The following is a 26,631-nucleotide window of genomic DNA, read 5'->3' as shown; positions in this document are numbered from 1 at the left end:
ATGTTCAGCTTCCAGGAATTGTGTACAGATCCTTGTGACATGGGGTGTGCAATTATCATGCTGAAACATGAGGTGATGGTGGCAGATGAATGGCACAACAATGTGCCTCAGGATCTCATCACAGTATCTCTGCATTGAAATTTCCATTGATAAAATGCAATTGTGTTCGTTGTCCATAGCTTATGCCTGCCCATACAATAAACCCACCGCCACGATGGGTCACGCTGTTCACAATGTTGACATCAGCAAACCGCTCGCCCACATGACGCTATCTGCCCAGTACAGTTGAAACCGGGATTCATCTGTGAAGCGAGCACTTTTCCAGCATGACAGTGGCCATCGAATGTGAGCAGTTGCTCCCCATCGATGAGCAAATGCTGAAGTCGGTTACAACGCCGAACTGCAGTCAGGTCAAGACCCTGGTGAAGATGACGAACATGCAGATGAGTTTCCCTGAGACGGTTTCTGACAGTTTATGCAGACATTTTTCGGTTGTGCAAACACAGTTTCATCAGCTGTCCGGGAGGTTGGTCTCATACGATCCCGTGGGTGAAGAAGTCTGATGTGGAGGTCCTGGACTGCTTTGGTTACGCGTGGTCTGTGGTTGTGAGGCCGGTTGGACATACTGCCAAATTCTTTAAAATGACATTGGAAGCAGCTTATGGTAGAGAAATTAATATTACATTCTCAGCCAACTGATCTGATGGACATTCCTGCAATCCGCATGCTATTTGCACGCTCCCTAAACTTGAGACATGTGACATTGTGTTGTGTGACACAACTGCAAATTTTAGAGTGGCCTTTTATGGTCCCCAGCACAAGGTGCACCTGTGTAGTGATCATGCTGTTTAATCAGCTTCTTGATATGCTACACCTGTCAGGTGCATGGATTATCTTGGCAAAGGAGAAATGCTCATTAACAGGGATGTAAACAAATTTGTGCACACAACTTGAGAGAAATAAGCTTTTGTGCATATGGACAATTTCTGTGATCTTAAATTTCAGCTCATGAAACATGGGGCCAACACTTTACATGTTGCGGTAATATTTTTTGTTCAGTGTAGTTGAATCACCCTTTAACACATGTTTAATTGAAACCATTGAGAATGTGTCTGCTCTTCACTCTTCAGGCATACAGAGCAGTCTGGATGGGGGCTGGTATTGTATGTGAAGATGGTGTTGGCTGTGGGTGGGTGGGGGAATGGATGATGAGTGGAATTGTCAAGGACACAGTATGGCACGTGATGCAATAGGACATCCCTTTAGTATGTGGCCAGAAGGCTGGGATTACTCTTCAGAATGGGCACACAGAACCGAGTGGGAGCTCTGCCAAAAAAGCTAGAGTAGAGGGACAGAGGAAAAATTGCCTGAATTACGCGTAGCATAGTGAGCATCTAATAGGGGCCTGGGGAATACAATAATTACATTTTGATTCTCAGTGGTCAGTGGACACAAAGATGATCATGCTGCTGTGTTGTTACCTGCCTGAACGGCAAAGATGATTTTCTTTTTTCTAGCTGTTTACACCCAGGACACCCCCCACCGTCTCCCTTTCATATCTGAAGTGCCCAATGGTCCAGTGTGCTATTTTCATGACTCCAGCCATGAGGGTTTTAGAACGATTCTCTTGTTTGCTCAGACCTCATGGTGTGATTGATTCATCAGCAGTTCATTAAGATAAATCCATGTTGACTCGCAGGAGTCTGGCTTTTGTAACGCACTGAACCCATCAACCCTGGCTGCATGTCAAAAATGTTCCCTGTCGCCCTTCCCCCCAGAACTCGTAACACTCACCATAGAATGTTTAGTTAGCAGGCACAACTGGCCGCTCACTCGCAAGAGATCCATCATGGATTCCTGTCAGGAAACTGTATGATAGACAAATGTTCTAACTGAAATCCTTTTGAAGTAGAATTTTCACAGTTTGGAAATGGAACCTCAACTTTTGTCAGACCAATGGAAAACAGTCGTTAAAGGTGGTCTTTCACCCCACAATGGTGACTGGGGTCACAACTACAGCTCTTGTTAAGTGTCCCTACCTCTGCACTTGCTTTCCCATAGATTAATGTCTTGGCTCACACAGCCTCTCTCTCAGGCTGCTGCTCACCTTATTTGCCAAGGGGTTCATCAGCCAGATTAAAAGCGATTCATCTTAAGTAGGGAGCTGCAGGCTGCGACCGTCAGTCTCTTGGGTTGGTTGGTCTCTACTGCATAGCCATGAAGTGGCCGGCCTGACGGATGGACTGACTCACTCACTGGCTGTCTGGAGGAGCTTGTCTGTCTGAAGTCAACCTATTACAGCAGAGCTGCCCACTCGCTTCGAAAGTATGGAGTTGTCTGTCTGTCCCTTGAGAGATCACTTCTTATTAAGATCAACTGACATCAATCAAGCAAGTTTGTGATGCCTCTGTCTTACACACACACTCACTCAGACATACTTTTTTCTCCTGTGCAGGCTTCCTCTTCACAGTCTTCTTTCAGACTGTGAAGTGTTTGTCTACTGTTGTGTTATTTCCAGGCGCTTATCGAGTGCTGTCTGTGCAGTCCAGAGAGGACTTGATTTTAATGTAGATTGCTCCTCAGCTATTCCTCACTCTGAACACATGTTGAGGATTAAGAATATTGACATTGTTGATTAGTAAGCAACTGATTTCTCTCTCCACCTCCTTTCCTTACTCTATAATATTCTTTCCCAAGACCGTCTTTCCTCCCTCCCCTCTGTATTGCCCCGGCTTTTAAATATACATGAAGTTATGAGCTCCAAGAAAGGCATTGATACTAAGAATAGATACATTTGCCCTTTCTTTTTGAGGTGGTCATCATGGTAGATATATCCACAATGTGCTCTGCTGGACTGATGTAATTCTTCTGGAGAAGTGAGTTTATACAATGGAGTGTATTAATACTCAGCTCAGAGTAGAGACGTCTCTTTAAGTATGAATGAGGCTGGAACCCTCATACGTCATCCTTCTCTGCCCAGATCAGGACTAGTTAAGCTATTTGAAAGTGGTCTATATTAACACAGTTTATTAACCCATGCAAGTATTAGCCTTTTGTGTGGGAAAATACTTAGTTAGCGACAGTAATCCTGGGGGTAATTGAGAAAAGGTGCAAAATCTCTTAGGTGATTTGAGGGCTAAGAGGTGGAGCTGCTGCCATGCTTTTAGGTGATTAATTGGACACCCTAATCTGCAATATTCCCTGCATATAAGCATATTGTGTGGGTGTGTTAAACATGTACAGTTGAAGTCGGAAGTATACATACACCTTAGCCAAATACATTCAAACTCAGTTTTTCACAATTCCTGACATTTAATCCTAGTAAAAATTGTCTTAGGTCAGTTAGAATCACCACTTTATTTTAAGAATGTGAAATGTCAGAATAATAGTAGAGAGAATGATTTATTTCCGCTTTTATTTCTTTCATCACATTCCCAGTGGGTCAGAAGTGTACATACACTCAATTAGTATTTGGTAGCATTGCGTTTAAATTGTTTAACTTGGGTCAAACGTTTCGGGGAGCCTTCCACAAGCTTCCCACAATAAGTTGGGTGAATTTTGGCCCATTCCTCCTGACAGAGCTGATGTAACTGAGTCAGGTTTGTAGGCCTCCTTGCTCGCACACGCTTTTTCAGTTCTGCCCACAAATGTTCTATGGGATTGAGGTCAGGGCTTTGTGATGGCCACTCCAATACCTTGACTTTGTTGTCCTTTAGCCATTTTGCCACAACTTTGGAAGTATGCTTGGGGTCATTATCCATTTGGAAGACACATTTGCGACCAAGCATTAACTTCTTAACTGATATCTTGAGATGTTGCTTCAATATATCCACATAATTTTCCTTCCTCACGATGCCATCTATTTTGTAGAGTGCAGCAGACCCTCCTGCAGCAAAGCACCCCCACAACATGATGTTGCCACCTCCGTACTTCACGATTGGGATGGTGTTCTTTAGCTTGCAAGCCTCCCCCTTTTTCCTCCAAACATAATGATGGTCATTATAGCCAAACAGTTCTATTTTTGTTTCATCAGACCAGAGGACATTTCTCCAAAAAGTACGATCTTTGTCCCCATGTGCAGTTGCAAATCGTAGTCTGGCTTTTTAATGGTGGTTTTGGAGCAGTGGCTTCTTCCTTGCTGAGCTGCCTTTCAGGTTATGACGTTATAGGACTCGTTTTACTGTGGATATAGATTATTTTGTACCTGTTTCCTCCAGCATCTTCACAAGGTCCTTTGCTGTTGTTCTGGGAATGATTTGCACTTTTCGCACCAAAGTACGTTCATCTCTTGGACAGAACGCGTCTCCTTCCTGAGCGGTATGATGGCTGCGTGGTCCCACGGTGTTTATACTTGCGTACTATTGTTTGTACAGATGAATGTGGTACCTTCAGACGTTTGGAAATTACTCCCATTGATGAACCAGACTTATGGAGGTCTACAATTCTTTTTCTGAGGTCTTGGCTGATTTCTTTTGCTTTTCCCATGATGTCAAACAAAGAGGCACTGAGTTTGAAGGTAGGCCTTGAAATACATCCACAGGTACACCTCCAATTGACTCAAATGATGTCAATTAGCCTATCAGAAGTTTCTAAAGCCATGACATCATTTTTTGGAATTTTCAAAGCTGTTTAAAGGCACAGTCAACTTAGTGTATGTAAACTTCTGACCCACTGGAATTGTGATACATAGATTATTTCATTTACAATTCAATCTGTAAACAATTGTTGGAAAAAGTTACTTCTGTCATTCACAAAGTAGATGTCCTAACCGACTTGTCAAAACTATAGTTTGTTAACAAGCCATTTGTGGAGTGGTTGAAAACAAGTTTTAATGACTCCAACCTAAGTGTATGTAAACTTCCCACTTCAACTTTGTGTGATGTTTTTTGTTGGTAGAGACTAAACGTAACATGTAGGCTACTAAGGGTACTTTGCCAGTTTACAGAGAAAGCAAAGCAGTATATCTGTTGGTGCATGAAATTCTCTGGGCACACATAACGCAAGACAAAATGTCACTGACTGCTGCCTCGCTTGATTTTAAAATCGATTTTAGCTCAAATTGATTTTAGCTCCCAATGGGCAGTCAAACTCAAACTATGGTGCTGCCTGAGTCTATATGGCCATGACAAACAGCCAGAGTACTGGACAGGTTGCTGCTTTGACAGAAAAGGTTAACTTTACTTTGATCCAGAGAACACCTGAATGTAAAACCAGAGAGCTATGCTCTGTCTGTCTAATAGCAAACTGTAACAGAAACCTCATGTAGCAATCTTATTTTTAGTACTTATTTTTAGTACTACACATTGTCAATCAATATCTGTCAGTGCAATGTTAGTTGAGAAAGACCTTTGTCGTCAGTGCCACCACTAGGAATGTGAGAAATCAATTCAAATATTGTCCACAATTGTTTTTCTCAACCCTACAGCGCATTCAGACGCCTTGACTTTTTCCACATTTTGTTACGTTACAGCCTTATTCTGAAATGGAATAGAAGAGTCCCCCTCCATCAATCTACACACAATACCCCATAATGACAAAGCAAAAACAGGTTTAGAAATGTTTGCTAATTTATTAAAATGAATTTAAAAAAAACAACAGAAATATTACATTTACACAAGTTTTCAGACCCTTTACTCAGTACTTTGTTGAAGCACCTTTGGCAGTGATTACAGCCTTGAGTCTTTTTGGGTATGACGCTACAAACTTGGCACACTTGTATTTGGGGAGTTTCTCGCCTTCTCTGCAGATCCTCTCAAGCTCGCTCTCGTTGGATGGGGAGCGTTGCTGCACAGCTATTTTCAGGTCTCTCCAGAGATGTTCGATTTGGTTCAAGTCCGGGCTCTGGCTGGGCCACTCAAGGACATTCAGAGACTTGTCCCGAAGCCACTCCTGCGTTGTCTTGGCTGCGTGCTTAGGGTCGTTGGAAGGTGAACCTTTGCCCCAGTCTGAGGTCCTGAGCACTCTGGAGCAGGTCAAGGATCTCTCTGTACTTTGCTCTGTTCATCTTTCCCTCGATCCTGACTAGTCTCCCAGTCCTTGCCGCTGAAAAACATTCCCACAGCATGATGCTGCCACCACCATGCTTTACTGTAGGGATGGTATTGGCCAGGTGATGAGGGGTGCCTGATTTCCTCTAGACGTGATGCTTGGCATTCAGGCCAAAGAGTTCAATCTTGGTTTCATCAGACCAGATAATCTTGTTTTTCATGGTCTGAGAGTCGTTTAGGTGCCTTTTTGCAGACTCCAAGCGGGCTGTCATGTGCCTTTTACTGAGGAGTGGCTTCCCTCTGGCCACTCTACCATAAAGTCCTGATTGGTGGAATGCTGGAGAGATAGTTGTCCTTCTGGAAGGTTCTCCCATCTCCACAGAGGAACTCTAGAACTCTGTCAGAGTGACCATAGGGTTCTTGGTCACCTCCCTATATACTGTGTGTAGATTGATGAGAAAAATAAATAATTTAATCAATTTTAGAATAAGACTATAATGTAACAAAATGTGGAAAAAGTTAAGGGGTCTTAATACTTTCCAAATGCACTGTAAGTGAATCCTGGACCTTCAAACTATGTATTGGGCCAAGATTTTAACTGATGTTCTAATGTGTTTAACTCTAAAGGTCCTAACATTGTCTTCCCTTCTTTCTCTTACAGCCCGCTGTTTGTCACATGGAAAATAGGCAGAGACAAGCGCTTGAGGGGATGTATAGGTACATTTTCTGCCATGAACCTCCACCCAGGACTCAGGGAGTACACCCTTACCAGGTAAGCCACTCTCTTAACACGATCATGCCCAGAGTTCCAAGCATGTACTGTACTCTTGGAACTCTTTAACGTTGTCTGACTTTTCCCCTAAACAAAAGTCTCCCCAGAAACCGACATTAACGCTGGCCCCGGGCCAGGAAAAACATGTCGGACCAGTGGATCTCGTCAGTCACTGTCCCGACTGGCCCAGTAACTTTTCAGTTTATTTTTGCGTTCCAGTTGAACATATACCTGCTCTGTTGCAATCTACCATTTATTTAAAACCATTGAAGGCTACACACCGAAAAGTCATGATATTTGTATTTGAGCAATATGATTGGCCGCTCATTCAAGCACCACCACACTCCCGCAAGTGACATCAGTTGATACCTTAACTTGGGATAGGTGGTACATTAGCATCCTACCTGGCCAACAGCCGGTGAAATTGCAGAACGTGAAATTCAAGTGAAATTGCTATAAATATTAAACTTTCATGAAATCACAAGTGCAATACATCAAAATACAGCTTAACTTGTTGTTAAAGAGTAACTTTCATTAAAAAAAATAATGTTTGATTGAAAACCAGATGATTTAGGCATAGTTGTATAGAAATACGTAAATTCTGGTCTTTATTTTAACAGTTCGTTGCAAAGATGATATATTTTGGACTATTTGTAGTGAATCTAGCTCTTTTTGCCCCTAGCGCTTCAACTCTTACCATTGATTAATAGGAACTGTAGGAACTCTTATGTCATCTCAAGGGAGGGGTTCGGTATGAAATACCCTCCCTTCTAGATGTGCTGGGTGGTACCACCTCAGGTCTTACTATAAAAGCAGGTGACAGTGTGCCTTATTTGGCAATGGACTTGGTAAGTGGAGTGTGCCACTATATTTTGCATGACGCTTCCTTGACCAGACTACTGACGTTAAACAATTTAAAAGGCAGTAAGGCACATTTCCGTGTATGACCAAATTATAACTTTTTGCTTAGCGTTTCATAAACATCTATGCGCTTTTTACAAAGGAAAAAAAAACATGTAGGCTTTGAGGATTATACGTTTATATTCGTAGCTACATTCATTTTAAGAAGAAATAGATGACATTGGTGGTCATGTCAAGTCGTTGTATTTTTCCCCAACTGCTATGACCGATCGGTGGTGAAGTCCGCTCAGACAGTTGCAGTTCAGTGGTTGTGAATTCTAATCCCACATGGGGCAGATATATATATTTTTTTCTTCAAATCTTTTATATTATACATCCCGTGCCCACTCACTTATAATTCTGAAAAGTAAAAGCATACCTGGGAGAGGGGTCGCCCTGGTAGTAGTTGTAGGGTTTTGGTCTTGGGTACCGTATAAATCTGTGAGTTCATTTAACCATTGGAGAAAGAGAAACTGCATAAATACTGTAATGCAGATTGGATTGAATTGAGCCTTTAATCTTAATTTTCAAGGTGACGTTTGCACTTTTCTTCCCAACACAATACCGCAATACCACATTTCAAAGATTTGTTTTGCACACCATGGGGAAGTTTAACTTTGACCGCAAGTGGCAATACATGTCAGGAATTCGGTGCCTGACCATTGAGCGAACTGGTCAGAGCTGTATTTGCTCGCAAAGCACATCATGTTATTATCAGAGCATGCTAGTGGACTTCTGGTAATTATGTTTGGTTGAGAAAGTGTTGGGATCATGTGTTTACCCACCCCAAAAATGAATATTTATGAGCAGTTCCCCCCACCACCAACTTTTCACCTGAATGCATTTTTTGAACATTTGAAGGGGTTGGGCAAAGGTTGGAATTGGGATTGACAGTTACCCTTTAAAGGGCAAGCATCCAATTTTTAGCTGTAACATTTATTTTTTCAAAATGACATACTTTAGAAACAAAAATGAATACAATCAATACAATGCATCTCTAAAGAAGAGAGTAATGACCGCATTGGTAAATTATACTGAACAAAAATATAAACACAACATGTAAAGTTTTGGTCCCATGTTTCATGAGCTGAAATAAAAGATCGGCAACATTTTCCATATGCACAAAAAGCTTATTTCTCTCAAATTTTGTGCACAAATTTGTTTACATCCCTGTTAGTAAGAATTTTGTATTTTCCAAGATAATCCATCCACCTGACAGGTGTGGTATATCAAGAAGCTTATTAAAAAACATGATCATTACACAGGTGCACCTTGTCCTGGGGACAACAAAAGGCCACTCTAAAATGTGCAGTTTTATCACACAACACAATGCCACAGATGTCTCAAGTTTTGAGGGAGCGTGCAATTGGCATGCTGACTGCAGGAATGTCCACCAGAGCTGTTGCCAGTGAATGTAATGTTCATTTCTCTACCATAAGCTCGTTTTAGAGAATAAGGCAGTACGTCCAACTGGCCTCACAACCACATACCACATGTAACCACTCCAGCCCAGGACCTCCACATCAGGCTTTTTCACCTGCGGGATCGTCTGAGACCAGCCACCCGGACAGCTGATGAAACTGTGGGTTTGCACAACCGAAGAAGTTCTGCACAAACTGTCAGCAACCGTCTGAGGGAAGCTCATCTGTGTGCTCGTCATCCACACCAGGGTCTTGACCTGACTGCTGTTTGGTGTCGTAACCGACTTCAGTGGTCAAATGCTCACCTTCGATGGCCACTGGCACGCTGGAGAAGTGTGCTCTTCACGGATGAATCCTGTTTCAACTGTACCGGGCAGATGGCGTGTATGGCGTTGTGTGGGCGAGTGGTTTTCTGATGTCAGCGTTGTGAACAGTGACCCGTGGTGGTGGGATTATGGTATGGGCAGGCATAAGCTACGGACAATGAACACAATTGCATTTTCAAATAAAAATCAAATCAAATTTTATTCGTCACGTGCCGAATACAGGAATACAACCTTACTGTAAAATGCTTACTTACAAGCCCTTAAACAACAATGCAGTTTTAAGAAAAATAAGAGTTAAGAAAAAGATTTACTAAATAAAAATAAAATAAATGAGCAACAATAAAATAACAATAACGAGGCTATATACAGGGGGTCCCGAGTCAATGTGCGGGTTACATGTTAGTCAAGGTAATTGAAATAATATGCACATGTAGGTAGGCGTAAAGTGACTCGATGGCAATTTTAATGCACAGAGATACCGTGACGAAATCCTGAGGCCCATTGTCGTGCCATTCATCCTCCGCCATCACCTCGTGTTTCAGCAGGATAATGCACGGCCCCATGTCGCAAGGATCTGTACACAATTCCAGGAGGCTGAAAATATTCCAGTTTTTCCATGGCCTGCATTTTCACCAGACATGTCACCCATTGAGCAGGTTTGGGATGCTCTGGATCAACATGTATGACAGCGTGTTCCAGTTCCCGCCAATATCCAGCAACTTCACACAGCCATTGAAGAGGAGTGGGACAACATTCCACAGGCCATAATCAATAGCCTGATCAACTCTATGTGAAGGAGATGTCGCACTGCATGATGCAAATGCTGGTCACGCCAGATACTGACTGGTTTTCTGATCCACACCCCTGGTTTAAAAAAAAAAGACATCTGTGACCAGCAGATGCATATCTGTATTCCCAGTCGTGTGAAAGCCATAGATGAAGGCCGAATGAATTTATTTGAGTTGACTGTGGAATCTCAGTAAACTCTTGAAGTTGTTGCGTTTTGTATTTTGGTTCCGTGTGCATTACACAGCTTTTTATTACATATCATAATAACCAAATGTAGCCTGTTAATAGCTGAATGCAGAGAGAATCATGGCAACCTATAGGCCCTGCATGACCCCAATGCATTTAAAAACTACAGCATGTCCGGGCCAGTATAAATAGTTTTTGGGCCAGTGAGAAAAAAAAGTTACCATTGGACCCTGCTCCCTCAGTGGAAGATAAAAGCAGAGCAGCTGGTTCTGACCCGTCAAGTACTATGAGGCGGAGGGTGGTGAGCAGTGACCGGGGAGACGGTTGTAGGCTCTAGCAGGAGCACTGTGTCTGTGTTCGGTCTCCTGCTGGGAGATCTCCACATTTTTGCCTCATAGGCATGAAAAAAAGAGAGGAGGGAAGAAGGGATGACAGCAAATCTTTTGGGAGAAAACATTCACCAAACGTTCCCTTTTGATATATTAAAGTAAAAAAAGATGGCAGACGTTTTGAGTTCTCGGGGTGTGAATCTAGTTATCTTTTTGCATTCTTATTATTCTGTCACTGAAAGGAACACCCACCATCATTGAAACAATTCTGTCTTGGTGGGTTTTGTAAGGAAATGGCTAATTCATTGGGGAGAAGCAGCATACCAGGTGGACAGGAAGAAATAACACTATTTGAATGGGCAGGGGGTGCAGGTGAGGCTGAGCTGTAGCTCTCTCTCTCTTTCTCACACACATACAGTGGCAAACACACTCACTCACAGGCACACATACTCACTGACATCTGGAACTGGTCTCCTATTGGCTACAAGTTAAGACTCCTGCCAGCCTCCTATTGGCCAGTGCTGTTGCTAGGATGATTCCACACTGAGGCCTATAGAGGAGGTCATGCACTGCAACAGAGTTCACGTTTTCTGCTGTCACAGAAAATGTCAAGTTTACTGGACTAAATCACTTAATTCATTTGATCTGATAACAACATAGGAGCCCTTAAATTAATACTTAAGCAACATGTTTTGTATTTATTTAGTTGACATGCATATTTTTGAACAGCGTCAAGCAGAGTATTGGTGTGTTAACTGTGTTTACCCTAGCTTTTGTTTTGGTTGAGTTCACCGGTAGGTACGTACAGTCAAGGTTCGAGAAGAATGTTTTTAAAAAAAGTTTCCTCAGTGGATTGAACTGTATCTAGGTACCACAAATGGCAGGCCTCTCGGTTCATTTGTTTTTCAAGAGTTGGGAGGTTGGGGGAGGGGGAGGTTGTGAGGGGGAACCAAAAAAAACAGGACGAAGCATCCAGATGAGGATGCCAATAAAGCTGAGGGTTTTGTTCACTCAGCCCGCCTGCCTCTGTGGGTACTAATGTCATTAGTGAGGCCTGGAGTACTTCTGGGAAAAAGGGGGCCTTTTGGTGTTTAACTCCAACAGTAATGTTATCAATATAACTGGCTTCTTTGATAAAATGAAAGATTATCCTTCATGTCTTGCATAAAAAAAGCTTGTTAGCCGTGTCTGATCATAAGGGCTGGGAGTTGCTAGGGACCTCACGATAAGATATTATCACGGTACTTAAGTGCCTATACGATATGTACTGCAATTCTATATGTATTGCGATACCGATGTTCCAAACATACTGCTCCCCATATGTCTGGTGCAGAGGGACAAGAGAGCCATGAAGGAAACTAGTTTTGTTCAGTAATGGAAATAAAAGTGCTGAAAACAAATTGGCTCCCCATTTAAAAAGAAGATGGAGAACAAGCAATGAGGAAAAATACTCAAGTTTTGGTGGAGGTACAGCTAACTAGCGCAAAAAGTATATTACGATATTGTCAAAACGATACACTATATCGTCAAAAAGTAATATCCCAATATGCACCTATATAAATAGTTTTCCTCCATCACTATTGATCATGTATTTACACTGATCTGAACAGACAGGGCAGCATTAGCTTCTGTTTCGGGCTAACCATCCCGTGGTTGTTTTGGTTTTCAGACACTTTTCCCTCCCACTGCATTACCATCTCCCTGGTTTTTGTTATTCATATTTATAGATTTTCTAATGCCACAATCGCTCTCACCAGGCAGAACAGAACGCATGCTTAGGAAGATGTTCATGTGTTAAACACACAGTTAGGCTATCTTCTGACTGTCGGGAGGACAAAACGGGCACAAACAAGAAAATAACCGTTGTCAAAGCAGGGCACACCTCTGCCGTTGAGACCTTTAAAACCAATGGTTTAAATGCTCATGTTTTTCACAGAGTAGAATGTTCATGGCAAAAGTACAGGATGATTAGAATGCAGATGGCTGCAAGCAGCTATTGTACCAAGTAACCGTCGTCCTTTAATTATCCAGTTAATGTTTAGGGACTTTAGGCTTTTTAACTCAGCAATTCTACAGAACACCCCTCCATCTTACCATATACAAAAACATAACTAGGAGCTTGTACCTTTTGAACGTGTGTTTTCAGTTATGTCTACGTCAAAGGACCTTTGGTGCTGAATAAATCATGCAAAGCATGTACATGGAGCGGAGGAACGGCGTGGCCCCAGGGACCTCCAGGAGGGTTTTACCTCACTGAGAGATGCTGCTCTGTGCTCAGCTTGTCTCAGAAATGTATGGAACTCATTTACACTGTCATGCCCAGTTCAGATGCACCGTTGCCTCTTTAAAGGCAATTATTTACCAGTGCATTCATTTGATGAGTGTTCTGTCTCCCTAGAGGGGCCAGGTCTCCTGGAGTTAATATCAACCTTCATATCAGTATCGACCAGTAAAGGATATAATACAGTATTTTATGCAAAGTAGGCCTACTAGGCTGATTTTGTATTAAATGTGCTTCTTTTTTAAAAATTAGTTTCTAGAAGTCTTTCTTGGTGTGTGATTTTAATCAACCTAATAGCCTCTCTGGCCCACAGTGGGGGAGAGAGGATCTGGCTGAGCTGTGTGTCTGTCTGTCTGTCTGTCTGTCTGTCTGTCTGTCTGTCTGTCTGTCTGTCTGTCTGTCTGTCTGTCTGTCTGTCTGTCTGTCTGTCTGTCTGTCTGTCTGTCTGTCTGTCTGTCTGTCTGTCTGTCTGTCTGTCTGTCTGTCTGTCTGTCTGTCTGTCTGTCTGTGTGTGTGTGTGTGTGTGTGTGTGGTGCAGGGGATGAGACCGAGTATCCGACAATCCAATAAAGAATGCATTACCTTCTGAGTCTGGGCAGAACTGGTTTGAATATGTCTGCCTCTGTCTCTCTGTCTGTCTCTCTGTCTGTCTCTCTGTCTGTCTCTCTGTCTGTCTCTCTGTCTGTCTCTCTTTCTGCCTCTCTGCCTGCCTGCCTGCCTGCCTGCCTGCCTGCCTGCCTGCCTGCCTGCCTGCCTGCCTGTCTGTCTGTCTGTCTGTCTGTCTGTCTGTCTGTCTGTCTGTCGTTTTTTCTCTCTGTCTGTCTGTCTGTCGTTTTTTCTCTCTGTCTGTTTATCTGCATGTGTCAGTCATGTGATCTGCACTACTGTCGACAGGGCCTTGCTGCATGGCCTCACCCTCCCAGGGATCTGACATGCACTGTATCAATGTCATACATGAGTGTGTGTTGGTTGTCCTGTTTCAATATACTATGAATTAACTGACAACGTTCTCATCTCTTCTCTAATTTATCTCTGCGAACATTTCTGTTCCTCTTCATTGGTAGAACCTGTCTACAACTGCTATTAAAATAGCTTTTCCATTTCAGATTATAGATACCAATCCGATCACCGTTTCGCATCCACATCTGGTATTTAATCATTTAATTCTGTCCCTTGGATAAGCGTACATCAGGAGTCTTGGTCTGTAGAGGAGGAACAGGTTAACGTCAGAGGATCTTACAAAGCATGTTTTGTCTCTGTGTTATGCGTGAAGTCCAGAGCAGCCATTTTGTAGAGGTTGCGATCATCTGTTTGTTTTAGTAGACGGCCCTTTTAGAGGGTTGATAGCGATGTTAAACTCAATGACCTGCTGCTCTGACACTGCCAGCCAGGCTAGTTACGTTCCTGTTGTACTCACTCTCAGGTGCGGTCTTGTTTGTATTCAGCTATAGGCCTATAACTGTGAACATGTGTGAAATGCAGTATTAATCCAAGCCAGGCCTATTTGGATAAAAGGGTCAGCTCAGTAAAAAGACAGATTTATTTGTTTAATGACTCTTCTGAGAGGATACGCTTCGCTACTCTCCTGTGAGTGCCAGAGGTATGTGGGTGCTGTTGTTTGTGTATCTGTCTCCTGCCTGGTTAAGATTTGCCAACCCTGCCCTCTAGTCAATCTTTCGGCTCTGTAGCCAGCAGTATGTAGAATTCCCCTCTCTCCCATGGAATGTTCCACTGGCGCTGCAGAGAATGGCTGCAGCAACACAGACATTAGAACGTCTCCATGGCTGTTGTTTAGCCACTGAGGCTCTGAGAGCCAATGTTATAGCAGGTCAGGACATTCTAGAATATGGGTGGACTGTCTACACTCCAACTCACCACTAGGCTAACCATGTTGTTAGCACAGGAAAACAGGAGAAATTCCAGATACTGGATTCCAGACTCGTGGGGGATGTCATTGTTGCTTGCTAAGGGCCTCTGTGAAATGCAAGATAACCTTCTGAAAGCTCTTGAGTCTAGATTGAAGCCTCTGAAAGTGTTTTAGTTTAGGCTTGTCTGTTTGTTCTGTACAAGAGTGCTGTGTTGTCCTCCTCAATACTCACATATACACAAAAATGGATTCCCTTCACTCCGCCTTAGCTGCCCAGTAATCTGCTGTCTTGTCAGGTCCTCTGCTTATCATGTCCTCAGCGTGTCCTCAGCGTGTCCTCAGCGTGTCCTCGGCGTGCCCCCGGCGTGCCCCCGGCGTACCCTCAGCGTGTCCTCAGCGTGTCCTCAGCTTGTCCTCAGCGTGCCCTCAGCGTGCCCTCAGCGTGCCCTCAGCTTGTCCTCAGCGTGTCCTCAGCGTGTCCTCAGCGTGCCCTCAGCGTGCCCTCAGCGTGCCCTCAGCGTGCCCTCAGCGTGCCCTCAGCGTGTCCTCAGCGTGCCCTCAGCGTGTCCTCAGCTTGTCCTCAGCGTGCCCTCAGCGTGCCCTCAGCGTGTCCTCAGCGTGCCCTCAGCGTGTCCTCAGCGTGTCCTCAGCGTGCCCTCAGCGTGCCCTCAGCGTGCCCTCAGCTTGTCCTCAGCGTGTCCTCAGCGTGTCCTCAGCGTGCCCTCAGCGTGCCCTCAGCGTGCCCTCAGCGTGCCCTCAGCGTGCCCCCAGCTTGTCCTCAGCGTGTCCTCAGAAGTCATTTACTGAGATCATTTGCTGTGTGGTGTCGTCCACAAACAGTGAGCCGGCCTGTTTTATGTCTTCGTTATGTTGCTTCTCCATGCTCCTTTCCCACATCTCCCTCTAGTAAGAGAAATTACTGGGCCTCTTTCTACTGAACTCAGCTTGTCACTCCCAATCCTGGACTGAAAGAAGCAGAGTCCTATTTAACACATCATGGACTTAAAAGGGATGCTGTTCAGCGTTCACAGTTCATCCCGTGTGTTGTTACCATATGAGTGTTCTAACAGAACAAATATGTAGAAGAGGCAGCACTATGACAGAATGCCATCACCACATGGGGCATTTCACTCCTATGGGTGAATTAGGACAGAGTGTGGTGGTAGGTTATGGCTCATGGAGACTCTGACTCCATTCATCTGTGCTGTCATGACATGAGCAGGAAGCTGGTGTGCCGTCGTGTGCAGAAAGGGTGGTGGCAACAGTCTTTTGTTAGGATGGAGTGGAGTGGGGGAGAGGGGGAAAATGAGAATCTGATATGAAGAGTCTGTGTGTCCAGCCAATACGGAGACTCACCTGCCATCAGGTCATTCTATTTTTACATCCGCTCAGACAGGCACTTTCTGAAATGTAGCACGGAAGATATCACTTCATGGCTAATGTCTTCTGAAAGGATAAAGGAAAATGCTTGCAGGGTTTCTTCATTTACATGTTCTCTTATCAGAGAGATTTGGTCTTTCTTTTCATTATAACCATAATGCCCTGTGGCTCATAGTAAGATGAGATGAAACGCAAATATGTACTTTGGGTGGACATTGTCCTTGATAATCTGTTGGTCTTCCGGTTGAAACTGGTTGAAAGTAGTGCAGCTGAAGTTGTCCCCTGTTGTCTCCACAGTGCCCTTAAAGACAGCCGCTTTCCCCCCGTGACGAGGGACGAGCTGCCACGCCTCTTCTGCTCGGTGTCTCTGCTCACCAACTTCGAGGACGTCGGTGATTACCTTGACTGGGAGGTAAGAGACTGAAACAAGCCAGGTAGCTATTAATTCATCTTATGCAATACTCTTCAGTCATTTTATTTTTATTGAAATGAAATAGCCTTCACATATGTGAATCCAGCAGTTGAGGTTTACAGTGCACCGGAGAGCGGTACGCTCTCCACACAGAGCGGTACGCTCTCCACACAGAGCGGTACGCTCTCCACACAGAGCGGTACGCTCTCCACACAGAGCGGTACGCACTCCACACAGAGCGGTACGCTCTCCACACAGAGCGGTACGCACTCCACACAGAGCGGTACGCTCTCCACACAGAGCGGTACGCACTCCACACAGAGCGGTACGCTCTCCACACAGAGCGGTACGCTCTCCACACAGAGCGGTACGCTCTCCACACAGAGCGGTACGCTCTCCACACAGAGCGGTACGCTCTCCACACAGAGCGGTACGCTCTCCACACAGAGCGGTACGCTCTCCACACAGAGCGGTACGCACTCCACACAGAGCGGTACGCACTCCACACAGAGCGGTACGCACTCCACACAGAGCGGTACGCACTCCACACAGAGCGGTACGCTCTCCACACAGAGCGGTACGCTCTCCACACAGAGCGGTACGCTCTCCACACAGAGCGGTACGCTCTCCACACAGAGCGGTACGCTCTCCACACAGAGCAGTACACTAGGAGAGACAATCTCCAGTGTGAAGTAGAGCTGAGAAGGAAATAGGAATAGGCCTCTGCTGCAGTTTCTGGTTCTGAATGAACTGGACCCCATTGCAGCCTGGAGAGCCACACAGCAAGCATGATTTAGGCAGACAAGCACCATACACAGGCAGTCTGTCTTTGTTGTGAGGACGTTAGCAGTGACCTTGCTGACCCAGAGGGGGGGGCAAGGGCCCGTGGTGTGGGTGGGTGATTGTGTGTCACCTGCAGATTATGCATTTTAACTGGAACAATCCCCGAGCTATCTTGACCAGATCCTGACCCTGAACCAACAATCTGATTTGCCCAAAAGGCACCAACTCATCCAACTGTAGGGTGTTGTGTAGATTGTTCCATAAGTGAGCTACGACGAAACTAAAAGCTGTTTTTCCTAAATCTGTAGTGACAGACGGAATTTCAAGAGTTAGCCCTCCCTGTGACCGGGTATGGTATCTCATACTTCTATAGGTTAGTAACACTGTTAGGTAATGCTGCAGTTTTTCTGGAGTGTGTGGCCGAAGACATGTAGTGTATATAGGCATGTGTCTGTTGTTCCTGTCCATTCATGTGGTGTCTGTTCTTCCCTCTCTGTCTCTGTCTCTCCTTTCTCTGGCCTGTAGGTGGGTGTTCATGGCATTAGGATAGAGTTTTTCAATGAAAAAGGATCAAAGCGTACTGCCACCTACCTACCTGAGGTTGCAAAAGAGCAAGGTAAGTGGAATCGTGTCCCATCACCGTTGTATAATGACTGTATGACTGAAGGTCTTGGTTCTAGAGAGAAGTGGGATTCAAGGGGACATAAAGGGGGATATTCAAGGGGATATAACCTTCTCTGTGCAGGATGGGACCACATTCAGACCATAGATTCCTTACTACGAAAGGGAGGCTACAAAGCTCCCATCACAAATGACTTCAGGAAGACCATTAAGTTGACCAGGTAAGAGAGGCTGCTCTCCTTTCACACCGGATGCTGTCTGACTTCCACTGCTGCTGGCCTTGGCTCTGCCTTCAGTGTAGATGATGAGTGTTGCTTACTGCTGGGAATATGTGACCGGTGCATCATTACTGTAGGGGACCCTCCCAAAGCCCACCATGGTCCTGTTTACCACAGTACAGACAGAAATCAGTGAAGGAGTACTGCTGGATTCATAGCAGCATTAGGGTGTAAAGATTCTAGTGCCACTGCCAGGTAAGTTGGTGTAACTGTTCCTTCTCTAACTTCCCTCTCCTCTTGTTTAGGTACCGTAGCGAGAAGATGACAATGAGCTATGCTGAGTACATTGCCCACCGCCAGCACCATCACTACCAGAACGGCACCGGGCACCCTCTACCCCCATACAACCATTATTCCTGACAGCGAGCCGCATGACCAATCACTGGACCTCTCTGCGGACCTTTTCCCAGGAGAGCCCGCCCCCTCCTGGTCTAGCTATCTCTACTACTGTACCATTTTATGATGATAGTTTCCGTTGCCATGCTGACGCTCTCCCAGACGTTGACGTGGCAACGGGTGGCAAAATGAGCATCAATTGATAATGACGAGAAAAAACAATCTTTTATTTTTATCCTCCTATTGATTTAGTTTTTGCAGCATATATATCAATATCTATAACCCCTTTAGTTTTTATTTTTGTTCACAAATACTCGATTTTCCTAAATGTATTATTTTCAAACAATCCTAATCAGGCTTTTGATTCTGTGGATGGAAGCAAGTCATATATATGGTGAATTCGTAATGCATAAAGGTATAGGCTTAGCTACAGTGTCCCATCTATTAGGGACATCTTCTTCTTCTGTTGAATCCTTTCTTAGTAGCCAGCTTGGCATTATGTGTGTCATGTGGCAAGCCAACAGCTGTTCTGGAAGACTCAATCTTTTCCTCAATTTTGCGATTCTTCTGAAGAAATGGAGTAAGGTTGGTTTGGCCTTTTGTAACCCGTTGTAGTGCTGTAGATTGTAGGGTTGTGATGCCACGCCACTAGTATTTGCTAGTCTTTTTTATTACATTACCCCACACGTGTTTGCTTTTCTGTGTGTGGTTAGAAGTTTGTTGTTAAGTTCACATCCGACAGGAGATTGAAACCGCTATATTAAATTAGGAATAGGATCATGACAAAATATTTGACAGAGACGTTCATTTCCACCCGAGTGTTCATAGTGTTTTGTAATGAAACCTGCAAAACTTGAATTGAATTTGTTCGGCTCCAGCTCAGATATTTTCACCCGCTCTTCTTTCCAACTTGACAAATGTATGGAGGAAGCCATTTTAGCATGATCATGGCTGCGTCAAAGGAGGTAATCTGTCCCTTGTCTCTGTGTAGCAGGCCGCTAGTGGAAGTGATCCACAGGGCTGGAGGGTGTGATGGGGTTGGAGAGTTGACTGCAGGGTTGGAGAGTTGACTGCAGGGCTGGAGAGTTGACTGCAGGGCTGGAGGTTGTGATGGGGTTGGAGAGTTGACTGGAGGTTGTGATTGGGTTGGAGAGTTGACTGCAGGGCTGGAGGGTGTGATGGGGTTGGAGAGTTGACTGCAGGGCTGGGGGGTGTGATGGGGTTGGAGAGTTGACTGGAGGTTGTGATGGGGTTGGAGAGTTGATTGGAGGTTGTGATGGGGTTGGAGAGTTGATTGGAGGTTGTGATGGGGTTGGAGAGTTGACTGCAGGGCTGGAGGTTGTGATGGGGTTGGAGAGTTGATTGGAGGTTGTGATGGGGTTGGAGAGTTGACTGGAGGGTGTGATGGGGTTGGAGAGTTGATTGGAGGTTGTGATGGGGTTGGAGAGTTGACTGCAGGGCTGGAGGTTGTGATGGGGTTGGAGAGTTGATTGGAGGTTGTGATGGGGTTGGAGAGTTGACTGGAGGGTGTGATGGGGTTGGAGAGTTGATTGGAGGGTGTGATGGGGTTGGAGAGTTGACTGGAGGGTGTGATGGGGTTGGAGAGTTGACTGGAGGGTGTGATGGGGTTGGAGAGTTGACTGGAGGGTGTGATGGGGTAGGAGAGTTGATTGGAGGTTGTGATGGGGTTGGAGAGTTGACTGGAGGGTGTGATGGGGTTGGAGAGTTGATTGGAGGTTGTGATGGGGTTGGAGAGTTGACTGGAGGGTGTGATGGGGTTGGAGAGTTGATTGGAGGGTGTGATGGGGTTGGAGAGTTGACTGGAGGGTGTGATGGGGTTGGAGAGTTGATTGGAGGGTGTGATGGGGTTGGAGAGTTGATTGGAGGTTGTGATGGGGTTGGAGAGTTGACTGCAGAGCGTATTGTCCTCTCATTCATTGTTTTCTGAGAAAAAGACCTTCATCCTGTTATTTCATGCTAGTTGGTTTGAGAGGAAAACCCAATGAAGAAGACTTGAGTCTAGTCACAGGGATATGCTGAAACTACTTAAAGCCATATTCTGTTTTTAATGCATGTGGTTGTTTTGTAGGCTTGAGATGTTAGCTCCCCCCCACCCCTCTTATCTGTAACCTCTGTGTTTACTTCCTCTATGAGTTTATTCTGGTTAGCTTTGGTCCCGAAAGTTGGGTTTCCTCTCAAAGTTTGTGTTTGGTCCTGGTTAGGAATCTGGGCCTGTGAGACATTATCTGGACTTACTCAGTTAGCATCAGGGGTGTATTTATTAGTTGGAGTCTGTTGCAAAACGTTTTGCAATGAAAACCATTTACTGTTTGGTTCCTAGAGTAAACAGGGAAAATGGAACGAAACGGAGAGGACTACCTGAATTTGTACAATAGAAACTCTCATTTTCATTGATATAAGTTTTACATTTGCAACGGAATCCGACTGATGAATACACCCCAGTGTTTGAACTCCTTTGTGCTGTTTGTTAACCTCGTCACCTCCGCTGCTTTTATACCATTTTAACTGAAGCTTGTGGCCACAATGACAAATAATGATACTTGATGTAGGCCTAATCAATGTTTACATCCACATTTGACATTACATGCTTGATGACTGACGGTTGCCATAGTTGTGCACTTTCATGTGCTCTCGTCAAAACGCTATGAGATCTTGTGGAGGCTTCTGGAGATGGCATGTAGCTAACCTTAAACCCTTGGCACTGGTCATTGTCGGTTGATTTGTTCAAATCCGTTATTTCCTCATGACACGCTGCTGTTTGTTGAGGTGCTTGCCGTTTTCTGGACCAGCTGCTCCCCATCTCTGTGCCACTAGAAACCATGCATGGGTTGTTGGTCTGTCTTGTCAGCGGTTTTGGCAGATTGGTGAGCTGGTTGAAACGGATGCAGAGGAAACTGGGAAAGGGTGGTCAAGCTGCATTCTATCAAACCCTACATAAAGAGCCAGGGATTAAGTAACCAGTTAGTCCACGGCCTCTTCAAGTGTTCCTTTTTGTCAGTCACATCCAGCCCAGTAGTTGGTATGTTTTATCAAGTGGAGTTCATGGATTAGCTAATGATCTCTGTGTCCTGTACAGGTTTGAGAGGTGCTTGTACAAAAAAAATAGAAGGAACATATTTTTTAAAACATCTTTTACCAACTGACAGTAGGGTTAATCCTTTTTATTTTATTTTTATATGCAAAATGTTAAGGGCTTTTGGCACTCCATCCACAGTAACCCGAAATGACCCAGATTTCAGTTGTGCTGATTTAATAAATGATGGACCAGTAAAATGGTGCCCTGAGTGTTCCTCTGTTCTGTACTATCTAACCCTGACCTCAACCTACAGGGCAGTGAAGGGCCTTAAAAACCTCATTCACCCATTCACCTTCAGATAGACACATTGTAGCAGGAGGCAGATGGGAACCTGTCTTATAATCATACCAGGTCATTAGAAACCCCAGCGTACTTCATTAATATAGCCTATTGTAGAAGTGGTTGATCCACAGACATGCAAGGTTTAGACGTTATTGTGGTAATGGTCTATCTATCCTGTTCTCTATGGTTCCCTGCTCAGATATTGGATGGCATTTCCTTCATATTATCCTCTTGTGGTCAGGGAAATGCTGCTCAACAACATTGACAAGACAAAGGAGGCCTATGTAAAGAGAGATATTGGCCTAGTAGTTTGTCACAAAAACAGTTTTCAGAGAACTGCGGGACAAGCTTTCCCTGTTGTTGAACAATCGGGTACCCGTTTTCTGGTCCATTCAATACAGCACAACCTGAATACTTTTCTGCTGCAAAATCAAGTCCACCATTCTCTTTTACATACTTGCCGAAATATGTATACACAAATGCAGTCCATTCTGTTGCATGTGTGTATGTGTATAAAACATACAGTATGGTTTAATCCCTGACATCGAAGGCTTAGAGACTTGTATAAATCATAAAAAAGAAATAAAATGGTGCTAATGGACCTCATGTTGGGGGCGGTCGCGGGTTTCGTGACTGGTCATGCGGACTCATCGATCATATCCGACTTATTATCCTTGATATATGCAGATCTGTTCAACAGGTGTTTTTTCCTACCAGTGTAAGTCAACACCCTGCAGGTTTGAAAGGACAAGAAGTCACTACTAATCCCCCTCCCCCCCAACTCCCTGCCTCATGGCCTGGGGGTTGAAGGTATAGTCTGTCGTTCAGTAGATCGTGGCATCAGAAGGGGACATTCTCTCCTGGGCTGGGACAGTAAAGAGTTGGAGTAAAAGGGGTCTATCGCCCCTCCTCTCCAGCCTCCCACCGTAGGCCCCTTTCCCTGTCCAGCCCACGATTGGATGATCCTCTTAGAAGCACACCCATAACACTTCATGTTTTTCTCCTCTGTTAAATGGTGAGTTTTTATAGCTGTCCTGTATCATTTACTCATCCATGGAGTTGATTATCAGCTTAAAGGTCATCTGACAGAAGGCTCTCACTCAACTCTGGCTCTTACAAACTCCCTCACAGGAAGTGGTGCTTCTCATGTAATATTGTCATTCATGTAACCCTCTATAACAGTGGTTTCTTTAAGCTGGACATGACGGTGGGTTTAGTGAGCCAGATGAGTGATTGCTGATGTCATCAGGATGCTCACATAATTGTTGTATGACATTTGACTTGGACAATTTGTTGCCATTCATGAATCACTCTTCCGTATGACCGTAAGTATATCATGTAACGTAATTTTAACATGGAAATGACTGAACGTAAAGGTTCATGAATATCAATAAATCTCAGTCAAATGTGATGTGATTTTCCTGGTGTCCTTCAAAAGATTATTCTGACTGTGCTAATTTGCAGTTAGTTTAAACGCATCTCTGCCCATGGACGAGTGACCATTGTTCATACTGACACAACTGGGATAATGTGTAAAGACAATGTCATTTGGTTCCATTGTCCGGTTTCGCCCCTGCATTCCTTGTATGTGTACCGGTATGCATATATTTTTGTGGAATGCTTAAGCTCCTATTACCTTTGTATGTTCAACCGAACCAAAGATGCCTCTGGCCCATAGATGTACAGAGATCATAACATGGAAGTAACCTGTTTTTGCATGGACACTTAGGGCTTCCTCCATTTTAAAATGGTCAACTGGGTGGGGATTCCTATGGGTTGGGAGTGATCGACCAATGAGCAGAGCATTGTTTTCTTCTTCAAATGAGTTTGTCTAGTTTGTAATTGGCTTTAAACTATATGACTGCCATCTAGCGGCCACAATAAATTGAACACAATTTGGTTCAAGACTCCATCACTGCAGGTGGTAGTAAGTCACCAATGTTAGCTTTACACTTTTTCAAACATCAAAAGAAGAAAAAAATGGACTACTTTAAAATGGAGAAAGCCTCAATGGCACTGCGCGTGCTGTCACAGACGCCATAATGGCACAGATACAACGTAGCGATCTCTATACATCTCTATGTTCTGGCCAAGTCCAAATGCTGCTCTTCAGGCCTGGCTTCCTGTCCTTCCAAAAAACACCCCTGCAAGAGACAAAAACATTTTTTTTTCCGTCTGTTTCAGATTTTTTTTATCTGTTTTTTGTACGATTTCTAACTTGTCTTTTGATTTCTTTAGCAACCTCTTATTCAATGAATTTCATTGATTATGTCTGAAGCCTTACCCGGCATCAAGGATAGTGAAATTACTTGGTTGCACACAGTTTTTTATTTTGTTGTTGTCGTCACTTGTATTTTCATTATTTTAATTTTTTCAAAAAAAAAAACCCCATAGCGTGCCTCCTAGATGTATGGGTTTCTGTGTTTCTTTCCTAAAGACCAGCAGTTATACTTTATATAAAAGATGAGTTTGTCCTTATTTTTTACGCCGTTAAAGATGAAAAAAGACCTCTTTTCTTTACTCTGGACCCAGTAGCTGCACTGGTATACAATCGCACTAATAGATAAACAAAAAAAAATACAAATAAATGAATCAATAATAAATGAAATAAGAACTACAATAAACTTGTGTTTGGAACTTTTATAAGATTTACTAAAATAAAAGAAATGACTGTTTTTGTACATCAAAATCTATTATTTTCCCAAAAACTATTTTGGATCTAGTTTCTAAATTATTTTAGTGGTTTTCTATGTTCTGAAAATGTGAGACACCGAGTTGTGCGACGTGTCGCTGTGCAGAGTAACTGTCTCTGCTGTGGTGGCATGACAGGGCGTGGGGTTGCCTGGTGTAACCCCTCACACCCACCTTTTATTTCTTCTACTTTTCATTTTTGGTTCTGTCTCTTTCTCTGCTTTAGTAACTTAAACGTTGATGGAATAATATGAACTGGGGGAAAAAAGACTCCTTTAGAGCTAGTCTCCTTCCTCTCCCATTGAATTGCTGTTAGTGTGATGAGACTTGAAATGGGCATTTATGATAGTATGGCTCCAAAAAAATACAGAAAATGAAAAATATTACAAAAAAATGTGTGGGGAGGGAGAAAATCTTATATATAGATGGGTTATCAGTGGGTATGTGAGCAATGGCTGTGGATATGATCATGTAGTTTTAAACATTGTTATTACCTTTTAAATTCATTTAGCCAATAAAAATGAATAAAACCAAGTGAAAAGATAAATGTGTGTGTGAGTTATGTGTAATGGGTGTTTTTCCATGTTAAACGACTGATAACGTATTTGGTTGTATGCTTGGAGAGTTGGAGCCTGATTGCATGTCATACAATACACATTAGGTTATATTTATAGCTTGGATAACAAGTCCATAGTAATGGGAAGGAAATAATTTAGGTGCTACACATTGGTGGTGTTAGAGGCCCCTTACTATTTAAATCCCTGTGAGGACTGGAAAAGAGCTATATAATCTACACCTGTAGTGATGCGTGGGTAAAATCGTAGGAAGCCAAGCCCCCCCCCCCCCCCCCACACAAAAAAGCCATTTTACAACCAATGTGTTGTGATAATTACTTAGTTTGCTCTATAACCTGTTAGTTCATATAAGCCACAGTGGCAGAATAAATTCAATCATACATTTGTTTCATTGCAAAGCCGGAGAGCAACATCTGTCCGGTGAAGTCCACTAAACATATTTCATGTAACAAACAGTTAATGATCTACAGCATGGTCAAGCAAGGTAATGTTTCCAACATTTTCAGACTACTATTGATTTAGAACCAGTTACTGCAAGTCGCAAAGAAAACAGGAGCTGCCCCAAAATGATCTAATCACCTCTACTTAGTCTAATGCAGTGACAACTAAAAGATACCAAAAACGATTTAGTCAAATTAACTTAAGCCAAATGTGATGTGGCTGTCCATGGTTCTGATTTCTGTGTGTGTTGTTTGCATGCAAGTAGAAAAAACATGTTGAAGCCAATGCCATCATCCTAATTCACGTTGCCTAAACAGTCTATGACTGTTATTCAGTACAGGCTTTTAGTTTTTGATGACCTCGGCTATCTTGCTAAAGTGCTTGCTCGCTAGCCTAACTTCCTTTCATGGGTAATGATGCGCCAGGCCATCTAGTTAACATTAGCATACTACATCTAGCTATATGTTGAGCTTCCATCCTCTCAGGCCAGGGGCACAATGTATGCATTTATGGTTGGATCAGAATCACCATTATAATCATTGGCCAGTACGGAGAATAACTAAAACCACAAGCCCAAATCCCTATCTATCTCCATTCCGGGCTAATTTAGAAAAGGGCTGATTTTAGCTAGCTAGCCACCGGAGGATAACGACTCAATTCACATTTTCTGTGAATGTTTGGCTTCTGATGTGATTGGTCTGAAGCCAAATCCAAACTGGCTTCCCTTGACACTTTTTTTTGGTGCACCAGGACCATTTACAGCAGAGCTCACTCAGTTTAACACAACGCTGATTGGCTTTTATTATTGCATTTTTTAATCAAGGGAGGCCAAATGCTAACTGACATCACATCCCGGGCAGCAATAATGTCCTACTCT

General features: G+C 43.8%; 1 protein-coding gene across 5 annotated transcripts in view; it reads left to right on the top strand.

The window, feature by feature from the left end:
• LOC115204249 (AMME syndrome candidate gene 1 protein) overlaps positions 1-25,285 on the top strand; it is a 32,826-nt gene extending 7,541 nt beyond the window's left edge. The window contains exons 2-7 of one of the 5 annotated variants that reach the window (XR_003880339.1): positions 6,649-6,759; positions 16,536-16,650; positions 17,959-18,049; positions 18,179-18,275; positions 18,578-19,772; positions 19,939-25,285. Coding sequence is in view for 1 of the 5 variants with exons in the window: in XM_029769661.1 (XP_029625521.1) it covers positions 6,649-6,759; positions 16,536-16,650; positions 17,959-18,049; positions 18,179-18,275; positions 18,578-18,692 (529 nt within the window). In the remaining 4 variants the exon portion in view is untranslated. Of the gene's footprint in view, positions 1-6,648; positions 6,760-16,535; positions 16,651-17,958; positions 18,050-18,178; positions 18,276-18,577 lie in introns of all 5 variants that reach the window. The other 4 variants (XR_003880338.1, XR_003880340.1, XR_003880337.1 and 1 more) reach the window with 4 other exon arrangements.
• The last annotated feature ends 1,346 nt before the right edge of the window (positions 25,286-26,631 follow it).

The sequence above is a fragment of the Salmo trutta genome, chromosome 12, assembly GCF_901001165.1.
Source record: "Salmo trutta chromosome 12, fSalTru1.1, whole genome shotgun sequence".
Taxonomy (NCBI): Eukaryota; Metazoa; Chordata; class Actinopteri; order Salmoniformes; family Salmonidae; genus Salmo; species Salmo trutta.
This window is presented reverse-complemented; position numbering and strand designations above follow the sequence as displayed.